Below are 19,155 nucleotides of genomic sequence, written 5' to 3' on the forward strand. Positions count from 1 at the left end.
ATGGGAGGTCCTGATTGTATTTAATATCTGAGGTGACAGTTCTGATGTCTTAGGAATACCTTCCTTCGTGCATTTGCTTTGCGGTTCAATTGGATGGAGTCATCTTTAACTTCTCTCCTGCGTTGTTGTAGCTGATAACTTGAAGAATTAAAAGGTATGTAGTCTTCTATGCTGACTCTTTGCAGAGAAATACCACCCAGGTGTTGTGACTGAAATAAGAATTCGCCCTATTTTTCTGTTATACCAGAACTGAAACATTAGAGATTTTATTTATAGATAGAGCTTCTAGCTAGAGGATTTGAACAGTAATTGCAAACGGCAGAAAGCAGAAATAAAGTTACCGTGCTCAGTTAAGGGGCTTTGAGAAAATGGTTTTGCAGACTAGTTTCCCAGTTGCCATAGAGTCAAAATGGAGGGGCATTCCAAAGCACTGAAACTATAAAAGCCAAAGGCTTGCTGCACCTCTCCTACCTAGTCATGCCTCTGAACCTGGCCCATCAGAGTAAGAAATGTTTACAGGTGTTTGGAGGCACAGAAGCTCTGAAAGCTAAATCTAACTGGACTTATTTGTTTCTGTGCCACTTCTTGGGGTTGAAGCACAGCAACACTTATGAGCTGGCAGAGAGCAATGCTGTGTTGCAGTTCGGGTTAATGAAGGAAGAAGTTAATAGTGACTGTAATATTGAAATTGCAGAGGAATGCATCTTGCTGACTAGAAACTAGCTAGCACATTGGGAGTGACACTTTGTTTTACAGAAACTGGAAATCCTAAATGAGGGAAAGTTGCTTTGACCTTCTCTATTTCTTCTTGCTCTCTGGGAGAATAACTGAGAGCAAACCCTGTCCTGGCCTCATGTATCTCCAAGGGGAATTCCTCAGCTGTGATTGGAATCTCAGAGAAGAACCATGGTCCGAACAGATTTTGGGTTTGCCTTCATTTCTTAGTTTATTTAATCCCAAAAAGAATTCCATGGCATTTTGTTTTTTTCTTTACTCATTAAGTGTGTGATAGGCAGAGGTTCCAGTGTGCACCTGATGCTTGCTAACCCAGCCTGTGCTGGGCTGCTATCCTTTGCCACAGCTCCCATTCGTCATCTGCTGCTTTTTCCTGAGATCGCATCCCAAGCTGTCGGTGAGAAACTGAGCTGTGGAGTATCCTAAAGCCATTTGGCAGGTGGAAGGTTGCTTTTGGACACGTTTTCCTTCTTACGCTGACACTGTGATAAACAGGGTGTGCTGCAAACTAGCACTTGCTGGTGTGATCTCAGAGAAGGTATTTACAGCACAAAGGCAACGGGACTGAGTTAGAGCCACAGGGCAGGAGTGGTAGAATTAGTTGTTTCTGTGGTCTTTTATCACTAATCTTTCCCTTTCAGCTCAGTGAAATACAGTTACTAAATAGCTCTTGGTTTTGCAGCTCCCATTAATAGGGCCTGAATTAGCTGAGCTGCAAATGGAGTTGTAATTGTCTCTTTGTGCATGTCTTCTCTGGGCCTGCTGAGCTGTGTGTGATGTTCCTGTGCTTCTTAACACTCCAAAACCCATGCCACCCAGTGCAGAACCTGTGTGGGCAGAACTTGCCTACTGCGGTGCAGGAAAAGCTGTCGCTCTGAAACACAGCCTCTGGGTTAGCTGAGCTCAGATTCGTCTGCTCTAGTTACACCAGTGGATTACACGAATGTGCCTGCGATCTGGTTAACATGACAGTGTGTTCTGTTTTGTAAATACACTTCAGGGACAGTCACTATCAGTTTCCAGAACTGATGATTTAAATAGATTAATGAAATATGAATGAAAGAGTAATATTTTCCTTCACTTACTGATGAAGCAAAGATGATTTCCTCAGTGTCATCCACCGACATCCATGGCAGGGTCAGAGGATATGTGACATGACTTGTTTTATCTACAAAATGCAGTCTTGTGCCTGGTATGCATGGAGTTCTCTGTACTTGTCCAGTTAATTCAGCTTGAATTTGTCACCTGAGAAAAGAGAAAATTTTAATAAACGTTTGCAAAACCACGACCAGAAGCTATGTGAAAGAAATCTCTTGAGGTACAGATGTGTTATAATACCTGGAGAAGAAGACTTTAGGAATTTATCCTTTTGAAAGGATTTTTATTTTCTCTTTTGAATTCAAAAAAGTCATGTTTGCAGTTGATTTCTCTGACATTTCACAGAATCATTCAGGCTGGAAAAGACCCTTGAGATCATTGACTCCAACCAGTAATATTACAAAGCTCACCCCTAAACCATATCCCCCAACACTGCATCTAAATGACCTTTTAAACACATCCAGGGATGGTGACTCAACCACCTCCCTGGGCAGCCAGTTCCAATGTCTGACTACTCTTTCAGGGAAAACTTTTTTCCTAATGTCCAGTCTAAACCTACCCTGCTGCAGTTTGAAGCCATTCCCTCTTGTTCTATCACCAATTACCTGTGAGAAGAGACCAGCACCAACCTCTCTGCAGTGTCCTTTCATGTAGTTGTAGAGAGCAATGAGGTCTCCCCTCAGCCTTCTCTTCTTCAAACTAAACAGCTCCAGCTCCTTCAGTTGTTCTTCATAAGATTTATTTTCCAGGCCCTTCACCAGCTTCGTTGCCCTCCTCTGCACTCGCTCCAGCACATTGATATTTCTCTTGTATTGAGCCGCCCAAAACTGGACACAATACTCAAGGTGTGGTCTCACCAGTGCTGAGTAGAGCAGGACAATCGCCTCCCTGCTCCTGCTGTGTATGAAATATAGTTTCCCAATCCTGGATGACTTAGTTTGTTAGTGTTCTAAACGTGATTCAAGGACAATGAATGGAAGATGTTGAGATGTAAAGGCAAAATATGAGTGTTATTAGAATACTCTTATAGGGTCTTTTTTTCAGCATGCGCAAATAGGTTTGGATTTTGTTGTTGTTATTACACTACTATTGTATTTGAGGACTGTGCCTCCTTGTGGATCTTTGCAGTGGAGGGGCTTCTGTGAGAGAGTCCTCTGCCTTGATGCAGCCTGGGACTGTGGGGCTGGGCATGTCAGATGCTCAACTGGGACCTGACGTGACCTGTAGGCTCCTGTACTTGAAAGAAGAACAAACTACTGTTTGTTTGCAGGTTTTAATTTTACTGCTTCTGACCTGACGTAAATCATAGTGATAAGTGGAGGTCATCCAGCAGCTGTGCTCTGAGATATGACCATTTGTCAGCAGAGACAGCACAGGAGAGATCCCCAGCAGAAGTTTTCCCATTTCTTCAGCAGGGACAATCTGATCGCTGTGCTCCAGCGAAGGCAGTCCCTCAGTATGCATGAACATGAGAACTGCAGATTCCTGGGGCTTTTTCAGGTAATTCTCTTAAAAAGCAGATGCATTAAAAAAACAAAGGAAAAAACCCAAGCTCCACTGAACCTCACCCACTGCTCATCAGCTGTTTCTAAAAATAAATACCATTGAAATAATTAGCAAAATGCTCACATATGACATTGTTTAATGGGGGTGGAGGGGAAAGGGTTTGAAAAGGGATGGATGTCTCTTTCTGTTTCTACCTCTCATAAAGATATTATATTGAAATTAATTGTTTCAGTGTTCATAAAGAAGAAATACATTTATATATTATAAAACTCCAGAATTAAGGTTGCCTGTGTGTATGGCTTTGAATATCCACATTTCATGGCTTTGTACTTATGCATTCCAAGAGCTTTTGCTTGCATTTTTCATAGATTTCTGAACTCATTTAATATACGTTTCGTTAGTGCTGAGGCAAGTATTTAAAGCAAGTGGAAACCTGATGCAGATTTTAATTAATAAAGAGAGGGAACAAAATGAGAGATGTCTAGGTTGGCTTTATGAAAAATGTTTTGCTAAATAAATGCCATTTTAGCCTTCACAGATACTGCAAGTCTGACTGATAAAAGTAAGCATGTAGACGCATGATATATAAGTAAAATAAGAAAAAAACCAGTCAGATACTTTCAGTGTCATTTATCCTCTGGGGACTATAACTGTGATCCTGAAATCCCTGCTTAGGTGATGCCGGGGTCTTTGGGAAAAAATTGGCCACTTGAATGAAAGTAGGCATAGATTTTTGGAAAAGGCAAACCTAATTTCTAAATACTTTGGACTTCACTTACCATGCATGCTTCCCTGAGGTTGCTTTGTGTGCAAGAATGGAGCTGGGTGGGTGGTGTTTGTTTAGTGTTGTTTGTGGATGGTAAACTTAGGTGTCTACCACTTTAATCATAAAATTCCCGGCCCCATCATCCTAAAATAATCTAAAATTGGTTGAGTACATTTATCACTGCATTTCATTGTCTGCTGGAATGGCTGGAGATTCAGATTGTGAGGTGGGAAGATGGGAGAAACCCAAGCCAATATGTGAGCTTTGTTTTTATAGGACTTGCCAATAATGCTTAAAGGCCAGTTATCAGGTAAGAGTCAGTTTGGCTGGTGCATGTGTATGATAGTGCTGCCTTGTTTGGCTTTCTAGAAGTTGATCAGTCTCTCCTGTTGCTCTCTCTGCCTGCGTCACCGTGTATTGCTAGAGTCAGGGCCCTACAGACCCTTAGGGATGGTACGAGGTTGTAAAGAGAAGAGGCGGGGTAAAACTGGAAAGGTCACATCCACGTTTAGATGTGGACTTCCCAGAGCTGGCTGTCAGTATTTAATAAAGAGGTAGTTTGCTTTAATTTAGCCAGCAAGTGTTAAAGGACAGATCAGAAGTTACGATATTCACTAAAATAAGGCTTCAGCTTGGCCATTGTTTTTATGAAGTGGAAGCTTTCAGAGTGCCCTGCCTTCGTTTCAGGACAAAGGGAGACTGTCAGGATGCATCACCCTGTAAGAGGCTGCCTGGACTTGACACCCAGTTTGTTAGCAGGGCTTACACAGCTGCAGATCCTGATGTGGGGCGGATGTATGAGACTTCCTTTCTCCATCCTTGCTACCTCCCTGTGAAACATGGCCATCTCCTTTACTGCTACAGCTCCAATAATATATTAATTTATGAAGTATGAAAAATGAGGTAGTTTTGAATTAACGAGGAGAGGAGTGGTACTTCTCAGACAGCAAGATAATCAATCAATAATAACGAGTCAGCAGGGCCTGTTATTAAAAAGGAGGAAAAATAATAGAATGGGTGGAGAGCAACTCTTAAAAAGGGGGCAGGTGGGTCCATTGGAAGGCTCCATGATGCTCTGACCATGATCTTTACTGACAAGAGCTGCTGACACAAATCCTAACCCCCAAACTCACTAACCTGTGGCAAAATGTCTTTTAATTTCATTATCTTCCAAAGTGAAGAATAGAAAAATTCAGCTTTATTCACTGAGTGAATTCTCAGTTTTAATAGATTAGCAGGGCCTGCAGGGCACACGCTGGCCATTGTGTGTTTCTGCCATATATGCACATTTGCCTCTTAAAAGTGTAAATGCAGTAACTCTGATTTCACCTCTAATGTGGTCGATTCAGTGTAAAATGCTTTATCCCATGCAGCACTGTGAATACTGGAAGCCCTTGTCTGGCTGTATTAGGAGCAGGTTTTTTTCTACATGGAACTTGGCCTGACTAGATCTTAGAGAAATAATTCAGGACATTTCAGAGGTCTTGAGGCTTCTTTTTGCACTAGCCAGAGTTCGTTGCCTTTGACCCTCTTCATACTAAAATGCTTTATTTCAGTGTGTACAGCATCTGTCACATTGCTGGACTCTGTAAGTAATGGTGGAGATTTTCTAAGTGGTGCACAAATGCAATTAAAGGAAACTCGGGCTATATTTTTCTCACAAATCTGAGAAATCAACAATTACCTCAGTCCTTAGGTCTCTGTGTGAGGAGAGATTGGTGCTGCCTTTTGCACCAGTGAACAATACTTTTAATTCTCTGCTGTAACAAATCAGGTTGTCCTTTTTCTGTCAAAAAAAAAAAAAAAAAGCAGCTTCTCTGAGATCTTTTACCTCCCCTGGAGCCATTCCAGGGCAGGACAACATGATCCTTAAAAATGACTGCAAGAAAACAACACTTATAAAGCAACTGTGCTCAGAGATCTGTGTGGCAAATGGAGGCAGCGAGCAGAGTGCTCGGGACCTGAAAGTGGGTGGAAAGGCAGAGTCAGCTTGGCAATTTTCTGGCTTTCACGATTGGTTCCTAAAGCAAAGTATCGGGGTTGTGCTGCAGATAAAACCTTTGTCCCCTTTTCCAATTCCCTTTGCTCTTGCACTAGTTCTTCAGGACACTGCAGTGACCAGGACTCATGTATGGGCACGGAAGGGTATGGAAGGTGTGTGATTTTCCCAAGGCTGTGAGATATCAGTGACATAGCGGCTGCGGTTTGCAGTCACTCATCTTCTTGGCGTGTAATTACAGACAGGACTTCTACCATAAACCTGCAAGGACTTTACATTTGGAGCTAATTTTCAAATGTGATGCAAAATATCGAAGCCAGTGAGCTGATAGTTGTGAATTCTGTTCCTAGGTCCTGAATCTTCCTATGTATTAGGATCTCCAGTACCCGGATTAGCGTGCAGCCACAGTGGGTAGCTTAGAGCTGAATGCCACTGTGCGGTGCTGCAATGCCATCATGTCTTGGAACTGTAACTTTTAATTTTGGAGGGCCTCAGCCTTCTGTCTGAGAAACTTCCTTGGCTTCCACCAGTGACAGGGATGTTGGGAAGGGAAGTACATTAGGGACAGTGAGGGACATGAGTAATAGTTGCCAGGTAAGTAAATTGAGATAGATCATTAGCATCTGGATGTGAACATTGATAAAGCTGACTGTTGTCTATGTTCTCTCTGCAATCTGACTAAAAGGCAGAAAAATAAAGTGTGTAAGCAGTGGAGAAGCAATGATGCATTTAAAATTGTATTCAGGTTTAATGGCCTCAAGGGAGAAGCATATTACAATTTTTATTTTTCTAAAGAGTCATGAAACACTCTGCTGTCCTCAGATGAAACACTGTTGTATATGGGCTGCAGAAGTTTACCCCTATGAGTAACTATTCATGCACATCTCTTCTTTTGTGTAATGGGACAACTGCTGTGAGTAAACTTATTCCCACATGCAAAATGTTCTCCCAAGTGAGACCTATAATCAGAGGAATGTTTTTATATAAATGATGTTCTGAGTTCCAACAGCTGTGGTGCACATAGCCTTTCGTTACTGATAACATTATTTTCTGTAATGATTTCTGCTTACATGGTAAGTTACTATAATGGTGAAAATTACTTTGTAGTTCTAAGGAGAATAGAACAACCATGCATTTACTCAAATAATATGTAATTATAACAGTGAATGCTGCTTTCCTCTTTCTGTGCACAGTTTGGGATCAGAGCTGTTCTGTGCCACTAAAAAAAAACTGGTGACCACAAAACAATGTGTCAGATATTACAACAGTTGGGGATTTCCTATGTAGAATCAAGAAGAGTAAAAAGGCATCATGCAGAACCATGCCATGCAGAAATACCAGGCTCCAGAGCAAAGCTTTACATTTCTCTTCTGATTTACTCTCTGTTTTTCCTGTGGAAGCACTCGTTGTTGCTGAAGGTCACCAGCCGGGATTCATTCTACCTCTGGTCCAGGCTCAGTCATAGAAGTGCTGGTCAAACTGGACATATATGAAACTCTCCATAAGTGGTGATGCTTGTTACCCATTTGACAGTTGATAGAGGGGAACTATCCATGAACATGCCGTGATATGGAAAAGCCTTGGGCAGAATAGCTGAACAGCACATAGCATTGAAGTGGCCTCCGGAAGGTGGGATTACTATGGCAGAGGACTTTGCTCTGATGATCTGTGGGGAGCTGGAGAATGTGCAGCTGTAACGAGTATAATGAGGCAGAGTAACCTTGGTTAAACTCTGCCGTAACTGTGACAATGAAAAGGTTTTACCACCGAGCATGTGGCTGTTGCCAATCAGTCACTCTTTGCCAGGTCAAACACATGCTTTTTGGATCGCTTCCATCCGCACTGGCACCTGAAATTTAACAAGTAAATACTTGCTGTGCTTTGTAATTAAAAGTGAAAAGTACATGTGTCTAGTGCCAAAAAGACAAGAGAAATTGGGGAGACATGTTGTTCTGACCTGCTTAGCAGTAAAACAAAGATGAGATATTCTGCTTTGTTGGGTCTAGTACGATGGGTTATTCCCTTCCCATGCTTGCAAATTGGATCCAGCCTGGGATTTGGCATTGTGGGCAGGTTAGGATGGCAGCCTTAGAGTATCCAAGTTCTTTTCCCAGCTCTGATTTTGTCCAAGCCTTACAGCCATGATACATTTTCATCTCCTACTTGCCAAGGAGGATGGCAGAGTGGTTTTCCTTGAGGGGCTCTTGCTCTGTATCCAATTTAGCCTTGATTTGCTCCTGATCCTCAGGGCATTCTGCAAGGTGCATCTGTGCTCTTGTGCAGCTGCTGGAGGTGGTAATTAAATGAAGTGCTCTCTTCATAGGGGGTGGTATTTGTGAGCTTGCAATTCTGCGAAGTGTTTTGTTTTGGTATGGTGATTTATGGTGGATAATGGCTGCAGTGCCAGGAGCCTGTTTTAATTTTGTACAAAGCTGAACAATTAATTGTAATTGTAATCTGGATATAATTAGATACAAAAAATAATAGAGATTGGAAAGATTAACCAGTTATTCACTGTGAACAAGCATGGTGGACTTATGTGCATCCCCTTAGAGAAGGGAAGGTGATGCTGGTTCTCATTTGATGTGCTTTTACTCATCTTTTTATTCAGAGTTAATCATGTAAATATTGTGATCTATGGATTTTCAGGCAGAAGGGCAGGAGATAATTAGTCTTTTGCCACCAAACTGCTCTGTCTCAGAGTCTCTGTAAAGTCTTTCTGGTATCTCCATCCTTTTTAATCTTTGTGAGAAGCAAATGAAAGAATTACTGGGATGCTGTCATCTTAAATATGTACTCTTCCCTCTCTGAGCCAACTGTATGTAGCAGATGCTAGAAGTATATATTTCAATTGCATGTTTACTGTCTTGAGTGTAATATTAGAATCTCATGTGTGTAGATTATTCATCCTCACAGGCCTGACTTATGCTCCCTTAGACTGTTCTGTTGAGGCAAGGCACGTACTGGGTTGATTGTAGCTAAAAATCTTACTTTTTTTTCTGATAGTACCAGGATTATTTTGAGGAACTTCTTAAGTTAACAGTGAACCTATTGCTTGTGTGCTTCATCCTGGTGGAGAGGGTGTGCCCCTTGGACAGCAGGTTTATGCGTGTGTCATTTCTGCTTGACAAAATGACCTTGATATCTGTGCGGAATATTGTTGAGGTACAACTTAAAAAACTTAAGATGAAACTTGCTCTCAATTTTGAAGCTGTCTGTATAGCAAGGGGACAGCAGACTAATTACATACTGTATTTCAGAAGAGATTTTATAGTCATAAGAATGAACAAGCACCCCAATGGCGTTACCTTTTGTGTTGCAGTATCAGCAGAAGACCCTGCTGGTTTGGGTTAAAAAAATAAAAGTTTTCATTTTATAGCTTATTATTTTCTACCTTTTAATGGCCTTCTTCTTTCACGTACCTTTTATGAAAGACAAAATGTTCTGCAAAGGCACAGAACCTGCGTGTAACCTGAACAGCATGATGTGCTTTGATCATTCTCTCTCGATGCTGGCAAGATGGCAAACTGGCAGATGGGGTCCTCCTGATGTTAGGGTCGGAGATCTGCGCTGTCTTCTTAAACCAACAGCTGGAGGAGTCTGTGGAGGATGTCCTTTACAGGAGCTTAGAGAAACAGCTGTTGACATCTGGAAAGTACAGTGACAAGCAGTGGGATTCAGCAGAGTGGAGGTTGGTTCGCAATTACGGTGCAGTCCTGAGAGGAAGTAAGTTCTGGAGAGAGGTTAGCATGCAGTGCTTGAAAGGTCTTGAGAGAGCTATTTGGTTCTTTGGTCATGGTACATATAATGCAGACCCAATGCAGAAGTCTCAGGAAACTCTTATTTCATTGCTCAGTTTCTATGGGTGTCTGACTCATTTTTCATTATCCAATAATAAATACAGTAGTGAAAGTCACCTTTAACACTCAAAGATTGCTTGGATTTTATGGGATTGTATTGAAGTGAGTGCCAAGGTATAAAAGCCTTATGGCTGAGGTACTTTTATAACACATGCTTCATAAACCCTTATAAAGTGAGTGCAGTGCACTTCATCCTTTAAGATTATAGCGTTATGGTTCTGAGAGGTGGTTATCTGGTGCTATATTCATTAATTAAATCTGTTATTAATGTTAAATTTTGGGCAATAAGAAGTAAAGTTACAAGAAGTTGGGGTAGGTCCAGACAATTTACCTCTTATGAAAGCTCAGTGCATCTTTACTGCTTAACTGATGCCCACAGGTTATCCATAACATTAAGGAACTTTTTGAGTCCTGTAAAACAAGAATACGACTCAAACCTGAGCTACGCTATAAGGTAAGGGACTGCAATGAGTGTTTTCCTTTCGGGACGCAAAATTAGTAATTATGTGGAAGCTCTTGCCCTCTTCCTGGCTGTCTTGTTTGGCTTCTCAGAGAGCAGATGTCCCTCTCATCATGGCTGCTGATCACTAAGTAATGGTATGTGGCTTTGATTGTATGTAAATAAATAGGATTTCTCTCTGCAGCAGCTTTTTATCACTACTGTGTTCCATTTTTTCCTTTCTGATTGATATGCTGGTCTTGGTGGCTGGAAAGCAGAGGTTTCCTTTTTACCCTTGACTATTGCAGGAGTCAGTATATCTACAGGGCAGTGAGCAGGTATCTAGCCATTTCTCAACATCTGTAAAGGATTGTGTAAAAAGTAAGGTGTGCTTTCTAAGCCAGTGCAAATTGCGCAAAGATTTTTTAATTATTTTTTTTTTAGCCTAAAGATATGCAGGTATTATTTTCGCTGGTAAGTAGACAGTTACTTGTGACACCAATACAATTTTGTCTCAGACAGGTTTGGGATGAATTTTTTAATTTAAGAGATTTTTCTTTGTAATGAGTTGCATCTGTCCTCCATGGGATTGACATAGAAGGGCTTCAGGTATACTGTTTAGCTGTGTTCTGAGGGGTTAAGCTCGTGTATGTACCTCTGGGGGCATCCTTTAGCCTGCTAGGTGAGTAAATTGCAATAATGATGTAGGAGAGAGGAAGAATGGGAGGGGAATGAATAACCAAATACTTTCCAGTGAGAAATTTCAGATGGTCAAACATTTAATCTAAATGCTTCAGCAGTAAAAAAATTCCTTTTCCCACAAGAGATTTCCAAACTATTCACATTGAACATACTTGTGATGAACTGATGTTTTGGAAGAAAATGGGCTTTGTATCTTAAGACTATAAATGTTGTTTGATTTTAGTTTCTCAGTTTCGAAAGGAGGAAGAGATGTCGTAAGTCCAAACAAAGCAAAAATCTTCCATTTCAACTGGCATTTCAGCATAAATTGTTGAAACTTTTTGGCTTTTAAAATGCAAAGCTGATATGGAGCTTTGTCGGGAAGTAGAAATAGCTCCAGAGGTCTTATGCGATCTTATGATCCTTTAAATATTTTAAATCAAACTGGGAAAGAAAAAAATACATTTTTCTTTTTTTTAAAAAATCAAATTTATGGTTTTGTTTTGTTGATGTAGATGCAGCCTTGATTTAGGAAGGACTTAAAGTTTTTTTTATGAAGGAACTAAAGTGCTTCTGAACTGAGAGTCTAGTGGGAGGACCCCCCCCCGGCCCCCAAAAAAAAAGCCTTTTTGTGTGCAAGCTCAGCACATTCAATGTGGAAATTGCTGGGAGGCTGTAAACATGAAGCCGCAAGTTACTGTTTGTGCAGCAATGTTTTGTGGCAGAACCGCATTTTCAGTTGCAGAAGAGGACAACAGTGTGCTACAGAGCAAATTGCTAGTACTTTGCTAAGAAGCTGGGTAATTTGCAATGAAAATTTATGTTGACTGAGAAAAATTAAAAAATTCAATGAAAATTAGTATTAATAAAAATACCTTTTATGTGGCACGTTTTGTGTAGAGACAGTTTATTAAAAGATTCAGCTGTGTACAAAACATACCCGTGTTGTGCTAGGATAACACAGAACCAGGGAGCAAGAGCAGTGTTAAAGCTTTTGAATCTGATGCTATGGATACAGGTAATATGATGGAGGGGTGTGTGTTTTCTTGTTCTTCGGGTCCAGAAGACAAAGGATAGCTACATACTTTGTAGTTTATGTTTCTCATGCAAAGTGGCCTCTCCAAATCATCTCCCTTCTATGGGCTTCCTTCTGGTGTTCTGCTGGACAGTTCATTCAGAATAGCTTTGCATGTGTCATCACTGTCCGCAAAGCTCCTGTTTTAAAGGAGATACACAGAGCAGACAACTCTCTCCCTCTGCATTTTTCTCCTAAGGAGCTACCTGAAGTTCAGTCAGATTTTTAGCTGAGTTTGTTTTGTCTGATGCTTGCCATTCATTGTCAACTAAATGTTGAAGGTCGGGCTATAGCTTCCAGAGAAGAAGCTGTGTAGTATAAACCACCTCATCTCGAGCATGTTTTCAAGGACTTACCCTTAGCAGTAATCAGTTGCCTCCCCTTCCCACTTAAACTAGAGAAGACAGAAACTGAAAATAATATTTTTTATATATGTGTGTATATATTCTAGAATGTAGCAAGGTGGAATATAATTTCCTTTTTAATAAAGGCTGTCATTTAATTTAATATTATAGAAAATGATTAGATCTTAAAAAGCTATAAATTACATTTGACAACTCTCTGGTGCTCCTTTGCTGTTCCTTATGGCAATTATAAATGGCAACACAGGGTGCTGGCAGAAATGCTCATTCTGACTGGAGTTTGTTTATTAGCTCTTAATGAAAAGAGATTAATCTAAATCACTACTGGGGTGAATCTTTCACCCTAGCCCCATAATGAGAAATGGCAGTTTCAGGCCTTTGACAAATGTCCTGCTATTTCCCGTGCCAAAAGTTGTCCCTTCCCTCCATACCTTCCAGCAGAAAAAGACAAACAGTAAAAAAAAATAAAGCCCAGAGTCTCCCACTCTTCTTTTCCTACATGCCACATAACAAAACTGTGGATGAGTCCTGGCTGCATGACTGATGGTGGCCTTTTGTTTTTCACTCTGACTGAGCCTCCTGTTTCTTTCTTCCATCCTGCTTTGTGTAGGATCAGCCTTGCATGGGAGGATGAATGACAGCAGATATGTTGGTGCTTTCTTTTCTTCGTTTGAAAACTGGGGAGTTGATATCAGAGCTGAGTGAAGGGGGGTGGGTACTTACAACAGAGTATGACAATTAGACTCTTCCAGCTTTCCTTCTGGCCCTTAATTTTCCCAGCTTCATGGTTTTATTTTGTGATCTTGCAGCCACTGTTATACTTCTAGAGGAACAAATTGCCTGGCTTTGTGAATCATTTGGCAGAAGCATTGCTATTTCCTTCTCATCTGATCCATTTCTTGAACTGTCCAACAAAGCGTTGCAGTTGGTGTGTGAAGTGACGGAGTGGATGTCTTGCGTGTACTTCACGTCAGGTCTATGCCACAGTTAGCTGTCTTGTGCTCCTTATCTGAGGGCAGAACTCTACTAGTGACCTTTTCATATCAAGCATTATTGACTTTGTAACCTCCTGTGACATCAGGTAGAAAATCTTCCTTTCTTCCTCAAGTATCCTTTCCTTACATTTAAATGTAAGATCTCTCTGAAATATCTTGTTATATTGACAGTCTTATATATTCCTTCCATTCTGCAGGAGCAAGTGATTTTACTAAGCTATGTTACAGTTCTCTCTCTGGCAGAGGCAATATGTTTTAGAAGAACAGGACTATACTTGGGGGACAAAATGTCTTTGAAGTTCACCAGTGGCAGAAAAAACAAATCTTGACATAGTGGGGAAACCTTTCATGTTTGGAGCAAAATTAAATGCATATTTTGATCTGATTAGAAGGGAGAAATACACCAAAACTTCTTTCTAGATGAAGCCTGTTGGGGCCTATTCTTAAGAATAATTCCCAGGGAGTCAGTTGCTTGTGGGTACGTTTCCGGTTTCCCAAGCTGTGCACCAGGGCACAACTCAAGAGTGCTTTTTCATGACCTGTGGTGTGGCTTTTTGTGGGGACAAATGGAGATTGCTTTATGAGGCTGGTAAAGTGGTTTATGTGAGTGATGGCAAAGGAGTGGCCTCACCCTGGGACAACATTCAGTTCTACTTTTAAAGGCCTTTTTCATAATGAAAAGGGTCAGAAACCATTTACATTATATTTACTTTCCCTTGGTGACTTCATGAAGTTAATGAGGTGCTTAAGATTAAACAAGCACTGAAATTTTTTGCTTGATCGAATTCTTACATACCAAGGGTCTTACCATTCCTTGTAACCGATTTTTGCTGTCAAAATTAATGTGTTTCCCTATTGTAGTCTCAAAGTTGGAGCTCTTTGAAGTTGGATAAGAAAAGTTAGCAGGGACATGTGAGTGTGACAGAACTTGAGTGGATCTCAGCTAGCTGATCATTCTGCAGCTAGCTTAAAAAGGCAGTTCCTGGATTTGTTTTCATGCTGAAAGGCAGTTTCCATATTTGTTTTAGCTACTGTATCAATAGCCTGCTGTGTTTAGCACAGCTCTAATTTATTTCCCACTGTTTGCCTTTAGTTTATGGTACTGACATTTGCTTTAATGTGATATCGTTTTCTCCAGATGTTAATAAGATGGTGTTAATGTTTCGCGAACATTTTTCTTGATAACATTTATGTAGAGCATGCCATCTGATAATGTGGAATCAACCCATTTTAAAATATTGGTAATAATTTTCTAATTAAAATTAGAGGCTCAGAAGTGTACAAATTGAGGTCATACACTTTCCTGCACTTGGGGAATATTATGTTTTCACCGAGTGAATGAATATCTCCCACTGTATAAATTGGAAGAGTGATGTATGAGATAATGTATCAGTGTTTGTGCACACGCACATGGACTACTTCCAGATGCCAGCAGGTGATCTGGGTAGGCATTCTGTGTTTCCAGTGAGGTGATGCTCTCATTTGTAGCTGTGCAAGCTGCCAGATAATGAGCCTTAAACCTCAGGAGTGCCCGTTATGTACTTTTGGAGAGAGTATTCCACATTTGGGAGGAGAGATGGTAGACTGGAAAGGGACCAGGAAAGCCTGATGTGGCTGTTTGAAGTTGCTATACCCAACCAAAATGAGCTTTGACTTTCTGAATTTATCTGGATAAAAATATAACGAAAATAAAAAGGGAATCACTGAATGATGATCTCTGAATGAATTACCACTCTTCTACTCCCCCCAGTCTGGTGAATCCTATAGGCTCTTTACACTTCTGGGCAATATTCTGAGTAGATCTAATAGGCATCATTGCTGTATGACCTCACTTTTAAATAATGTTCAGTTTCACTTCTCCATTAACACACTTTTTCCTCCATTTTTCTATTTAGATCATGCTTCTTAGTGATCCAGAGATTGAGAGCAGCATTCTCATCAGCTCTGACGAAGGGGCTACCTATCAGAAGTATCGTCTGAACTTCTATATCCAGAGCTTGCTCTTCCACCCCAAGCAGGAGGAGTGGATCTTGGCCTACAGTCTGGATCAAAAGGTGAGCAACTGATTTCATACTTCAACGGTTCTTGAGCCAGGTGTTGAAAGGCATAATGTCTAGAACCACACATTTCCAAAGATGGTAAAGAAATTATAGTGTACTTTGCTGCTCTCACCTTGCAGATTTAAATGTGCTCAAAACCCACCCAGTGATTCCAAAGCAAGCTTGCTAAAGTTAGTGGAGTTACAGAACGAGCATGATGGGTGTGGAAACTTTAGTAGTGGTGATGGTACAAAAGATGAAAAGAATCTGATATTTGACATGACATATGGAGCTGTTCTAAAAATCTGTTGATATGTAGGCTTTGGTGATTGCTGAGCTGTCTTTGAGGATCAAGCACTCAGGCTGAGTTGATCCATAACAGCTGGCTCTCGTGCGTGAGGAGCGCTCTTTCAAACTGAAATCAGTTTTCTGAAAATCAGTGGGCAGCACCAGATGACAAACTCCTCCATGCCACTCTTAAGTCACTTTGCAGTGCCTTCTGAGAGGGAGGCAACTCTTAAGCCTTTTACTTTTTCCTTAGCAAGCCTGCTCTTACATAGCACTGATCTGTCTTGAAATATGCTGAGCAATAAAGGTGCAATGTGAATTGGGAAGGTTGTGGCTATGGAGCCACAGTTCTGGAACAGCAGTCCACACTACAGCCCAAAGCTGAGACACAGACTGGATGATTAAGTTACAAATTTTTAGAAAGCTTAAAATTTGCCAAGTTTTTTATCTTTCCTCTCTTCTGCTTTTGTCATCTATAGACTCTGGAAAGTAAAAAAGAATAGCCACTTTTTTTTTTCCATTAATCTATCAAGTGTATGTATTCTGGGTAGGATTTTCATTTCCTATGGCTATTTTTGAGGTTTTCTAAACTAGTCAGTCTCACATCCCAGCTATAAGGACAATACACCGAAAATACTGTGCCTCTTGCATTTGACAGAATTTCATTTGAAAGGCTAGTGCAAGTCTTTACTAAGTGTATAATCAAATAATCTACTTCCCACTGTAGTTACCAATGCAACCTTTCCATCCACTTGTTAACAAAGCTATGGCAGGCACCAGGTGGTTTGCTGCTATGTTACTGATGATGCTCGAGTGACATTTACAAGTGCAAAGCTATTGTAAATACATTCCTTTCATAGTATCAAGTCCTTACTGTATAAAGGAGTTAGTCAAATGTCAAATAGTTTTGTGCACTCAGATATTCAGTGTAACAGGGATTTTGAAGTAGGCTAGAAAGACCAATCTATTTATTTAATCTCATGGAATGATTTGATGACAATTCTAAACTGGAAGTAAAGACTTTAAATGGTGTTGGTGTTTGTACAAAGACAGCCCTGAAAGAAACAGGCATCTGATTAGAAGCTTATGGATGTGAGAAGCCAGATACGACATGTTGAGTATGTGTTTGCAGAGAGATCCAGCTGTAGTGAGTGTGGAGCATCTTTTCCTGGGCTGAAACACTGTACTTCTATTTCCAGGGCTTTATAGGCTTCTTATTACATGTTAGGCACTGGAAGGAGAAATTAAAATACAAAGTATGCACACCCCTTTGATTGTGAGGTTGTAATTATGCTGCTCTGATCCAGTACAGCAGTGGTGGCTCAGGAGTATTTTTGCTTATGCTCCTTCAACTAAAGCATCTGAGTGCCCACCTCAGCTATTTTCTTCTACTCAGAAGACAGCCAAAGAAATGAGTTATAAACACCCCGAGGCTGCTGGTGTTTTATCTCGGGAACTGAACAAATTTGTTCATAATGTAAGAGCAAAGATGAGATGCTCTGCAGATTGTTGGTGAAATGGAGCAACGTGAACTTCAGACTTTGCATTTATGTCTGCTTTTTCATTCAGGGCTGTTGGTGATGTTTTTCTTCAGTGTTCAGAAAGCTGGCCTCAGGTACTGGTTGAAAGCTGATTGTTGAGTGGGACAATGGATACAGGGCTTTTCCCAGTTGAAGCATTTGCTTAAAGTAACCCAGGTACAGATTGTGTCAGTGCAGTAGGTTGTGAGCGTGGTGCTACGTGAAGTCCCCAGTGGAGTCTTCTGAGAGGCCAGTGTAACACATTCCTACCTGTCGGGAAACAGGAATATTGCCACAACTGACTGGGAACCACATAGGTATTGTTCCTCTTTTTCCTGCTTGGAGTTATTCCCAGGAGCAAGGGGGAAGATCTAGTGAGGTGTATAGAGCTCAGCAGGGCTTTCAAATGATGTTTTGCTATGTGGCTACTGGTTACTTTGTTCATTTAAGGCCAAATCACAGCCACCATGATTTATTTCCTCTTTGATGTATCCAAATAGTTATTGAGGATACCTCCTCAGTATGAGTTGACACGACGTATTGTTCCTGTTCTTAGTTTTTGTAGCCTCTGCCTTGCTAACTCTCTTGTATTATGTATGGCTGAGCCAAGAAATTAGTTTGTGTGGGCACAGACATGTAGCAGCTCATAGATCTTAATGTCTTCTCACAACATATAATGTATAGACAAGGAATTTTTGCAGGGTTTTAGGCAAGCATGGATGGGTGTACTACTCCTCCCTGAGCAGCCATGTGGCATTGTGCAGTTATCAGGCCCTGGGAGATTAATTGCGTCTTGTGAGTTGAAATTGGATTTCTTCCCAGTAGCTTTGTGTATATGTGTCTACTTTATTGATAAAATAGTGCAATCTGATGTGTGCACATGTTGGCTCTGTGAATGCCCCCCTGCAGCCTTTGACAGAAGGTGGACACTACAAAAATGTTACAGCCAATTTTGCTGCAGGCCAGGCTGGGTCTCACTAGTAATGTCTTTATTGGCACTTGGATATATGAGCCAATACAAAGGGAAAAATAGGGCTTCATCCTCCCCTTTTCACAAGGTTTTGTGGAAGATATATAGGAAGATATTTTAAAAGACCCATGCATCATAGTGTGATGGGAAGGGGAATATATGAAAAAGGCATGATGTGGTCTGTTGGAAAGTGTTGAAAACTGTTTTGTGGAGTGTTATGAAAGCTCAGAGTCTACCAGCATGACATGCAGTTGTCATTCCTGCCATTCATAGTGGCTGGAGATGAAGATCTTGAATACCTAACTGGTATTAGTACCAGTTCTGGTACTAATATTTCAGATGCCTCATGATTGTCTCATATATCCAAGGAACCAATGAATTCTCAAAAAGCTCAACTTTCCACACACCAATAGCCCTCTGGGGAATGGACCAGTCTGGAAGTAGAAACAGAGGGGAATTTCCAGGTCCATCAAATTTCTTTCAGAATGACATTGAAATGTCTTTCAGAGCAGTATGCACAACTCTCTTACATGATTACTTGTTTGAAAGATATATTTTTAAAAAAAGATAAAATATTAGAGAAATAGGGAGAAATATATTTAAAATATTTAAAATCACCATTATTAAAAAAACCCACAACTATGCAAAGAGATACAATTCCACCTGTTCCTTGCAGACCAGATGGGAATAGGTGGAAGACTGAATAATTCAATAACAGACTGATTTAGATTCCCCTGCTACACCATTATGAATTTGAGAACATTGAATAAACAAGAAGTTTGCCAATCAGTGGCTTCTTCCTCCATAGGGCTTAATCTTCAG

At 40.7% G+C, this 19,155-nt stretch overlaps 1 protein-coding gene across 1 annotated transcript in view; it reads left to right on the top strand.

Annotated features, from left to right (window-relative positions):
- Positions 1 to 19,155, top strand: part of SORCS3 (sortilin-related VPS10 domain containing receptor 3) — a gene marked incomplete at its 5' end in the record, with an annotated part of 198,980 nt that overhangs the window by 52,401 nt on the left and 127,424 nt on the right. The window contains one exon of the mRNA XM_009871634.1: positions 15,412 to 15,570. Coding sequence (XP_009869936.1) covers positions 15,412 to 15,570 — 159 coding nt within the window. The remainder of the gene's footprint in view (positions 1 to 15,411; positions 15,571 to 19,155) is intronic.

The sequence above is a fragment of the Apaloderma vittatum genome, unplaced genomic scaffold, assembly GCF_000703405.1.
Source record: "Apaloderma vittatum isolate BGI_N311 unplaced genomic scaffold, ASM70340v1 scaffold866, whole genome shotgun sequence".
Taxonomy (NCBI): Eukaryota; Metazoa; Chordata; class Aves; order Trogoniformes; family Trogonidae; genus Apaloderma; species Apaloderma vittatum.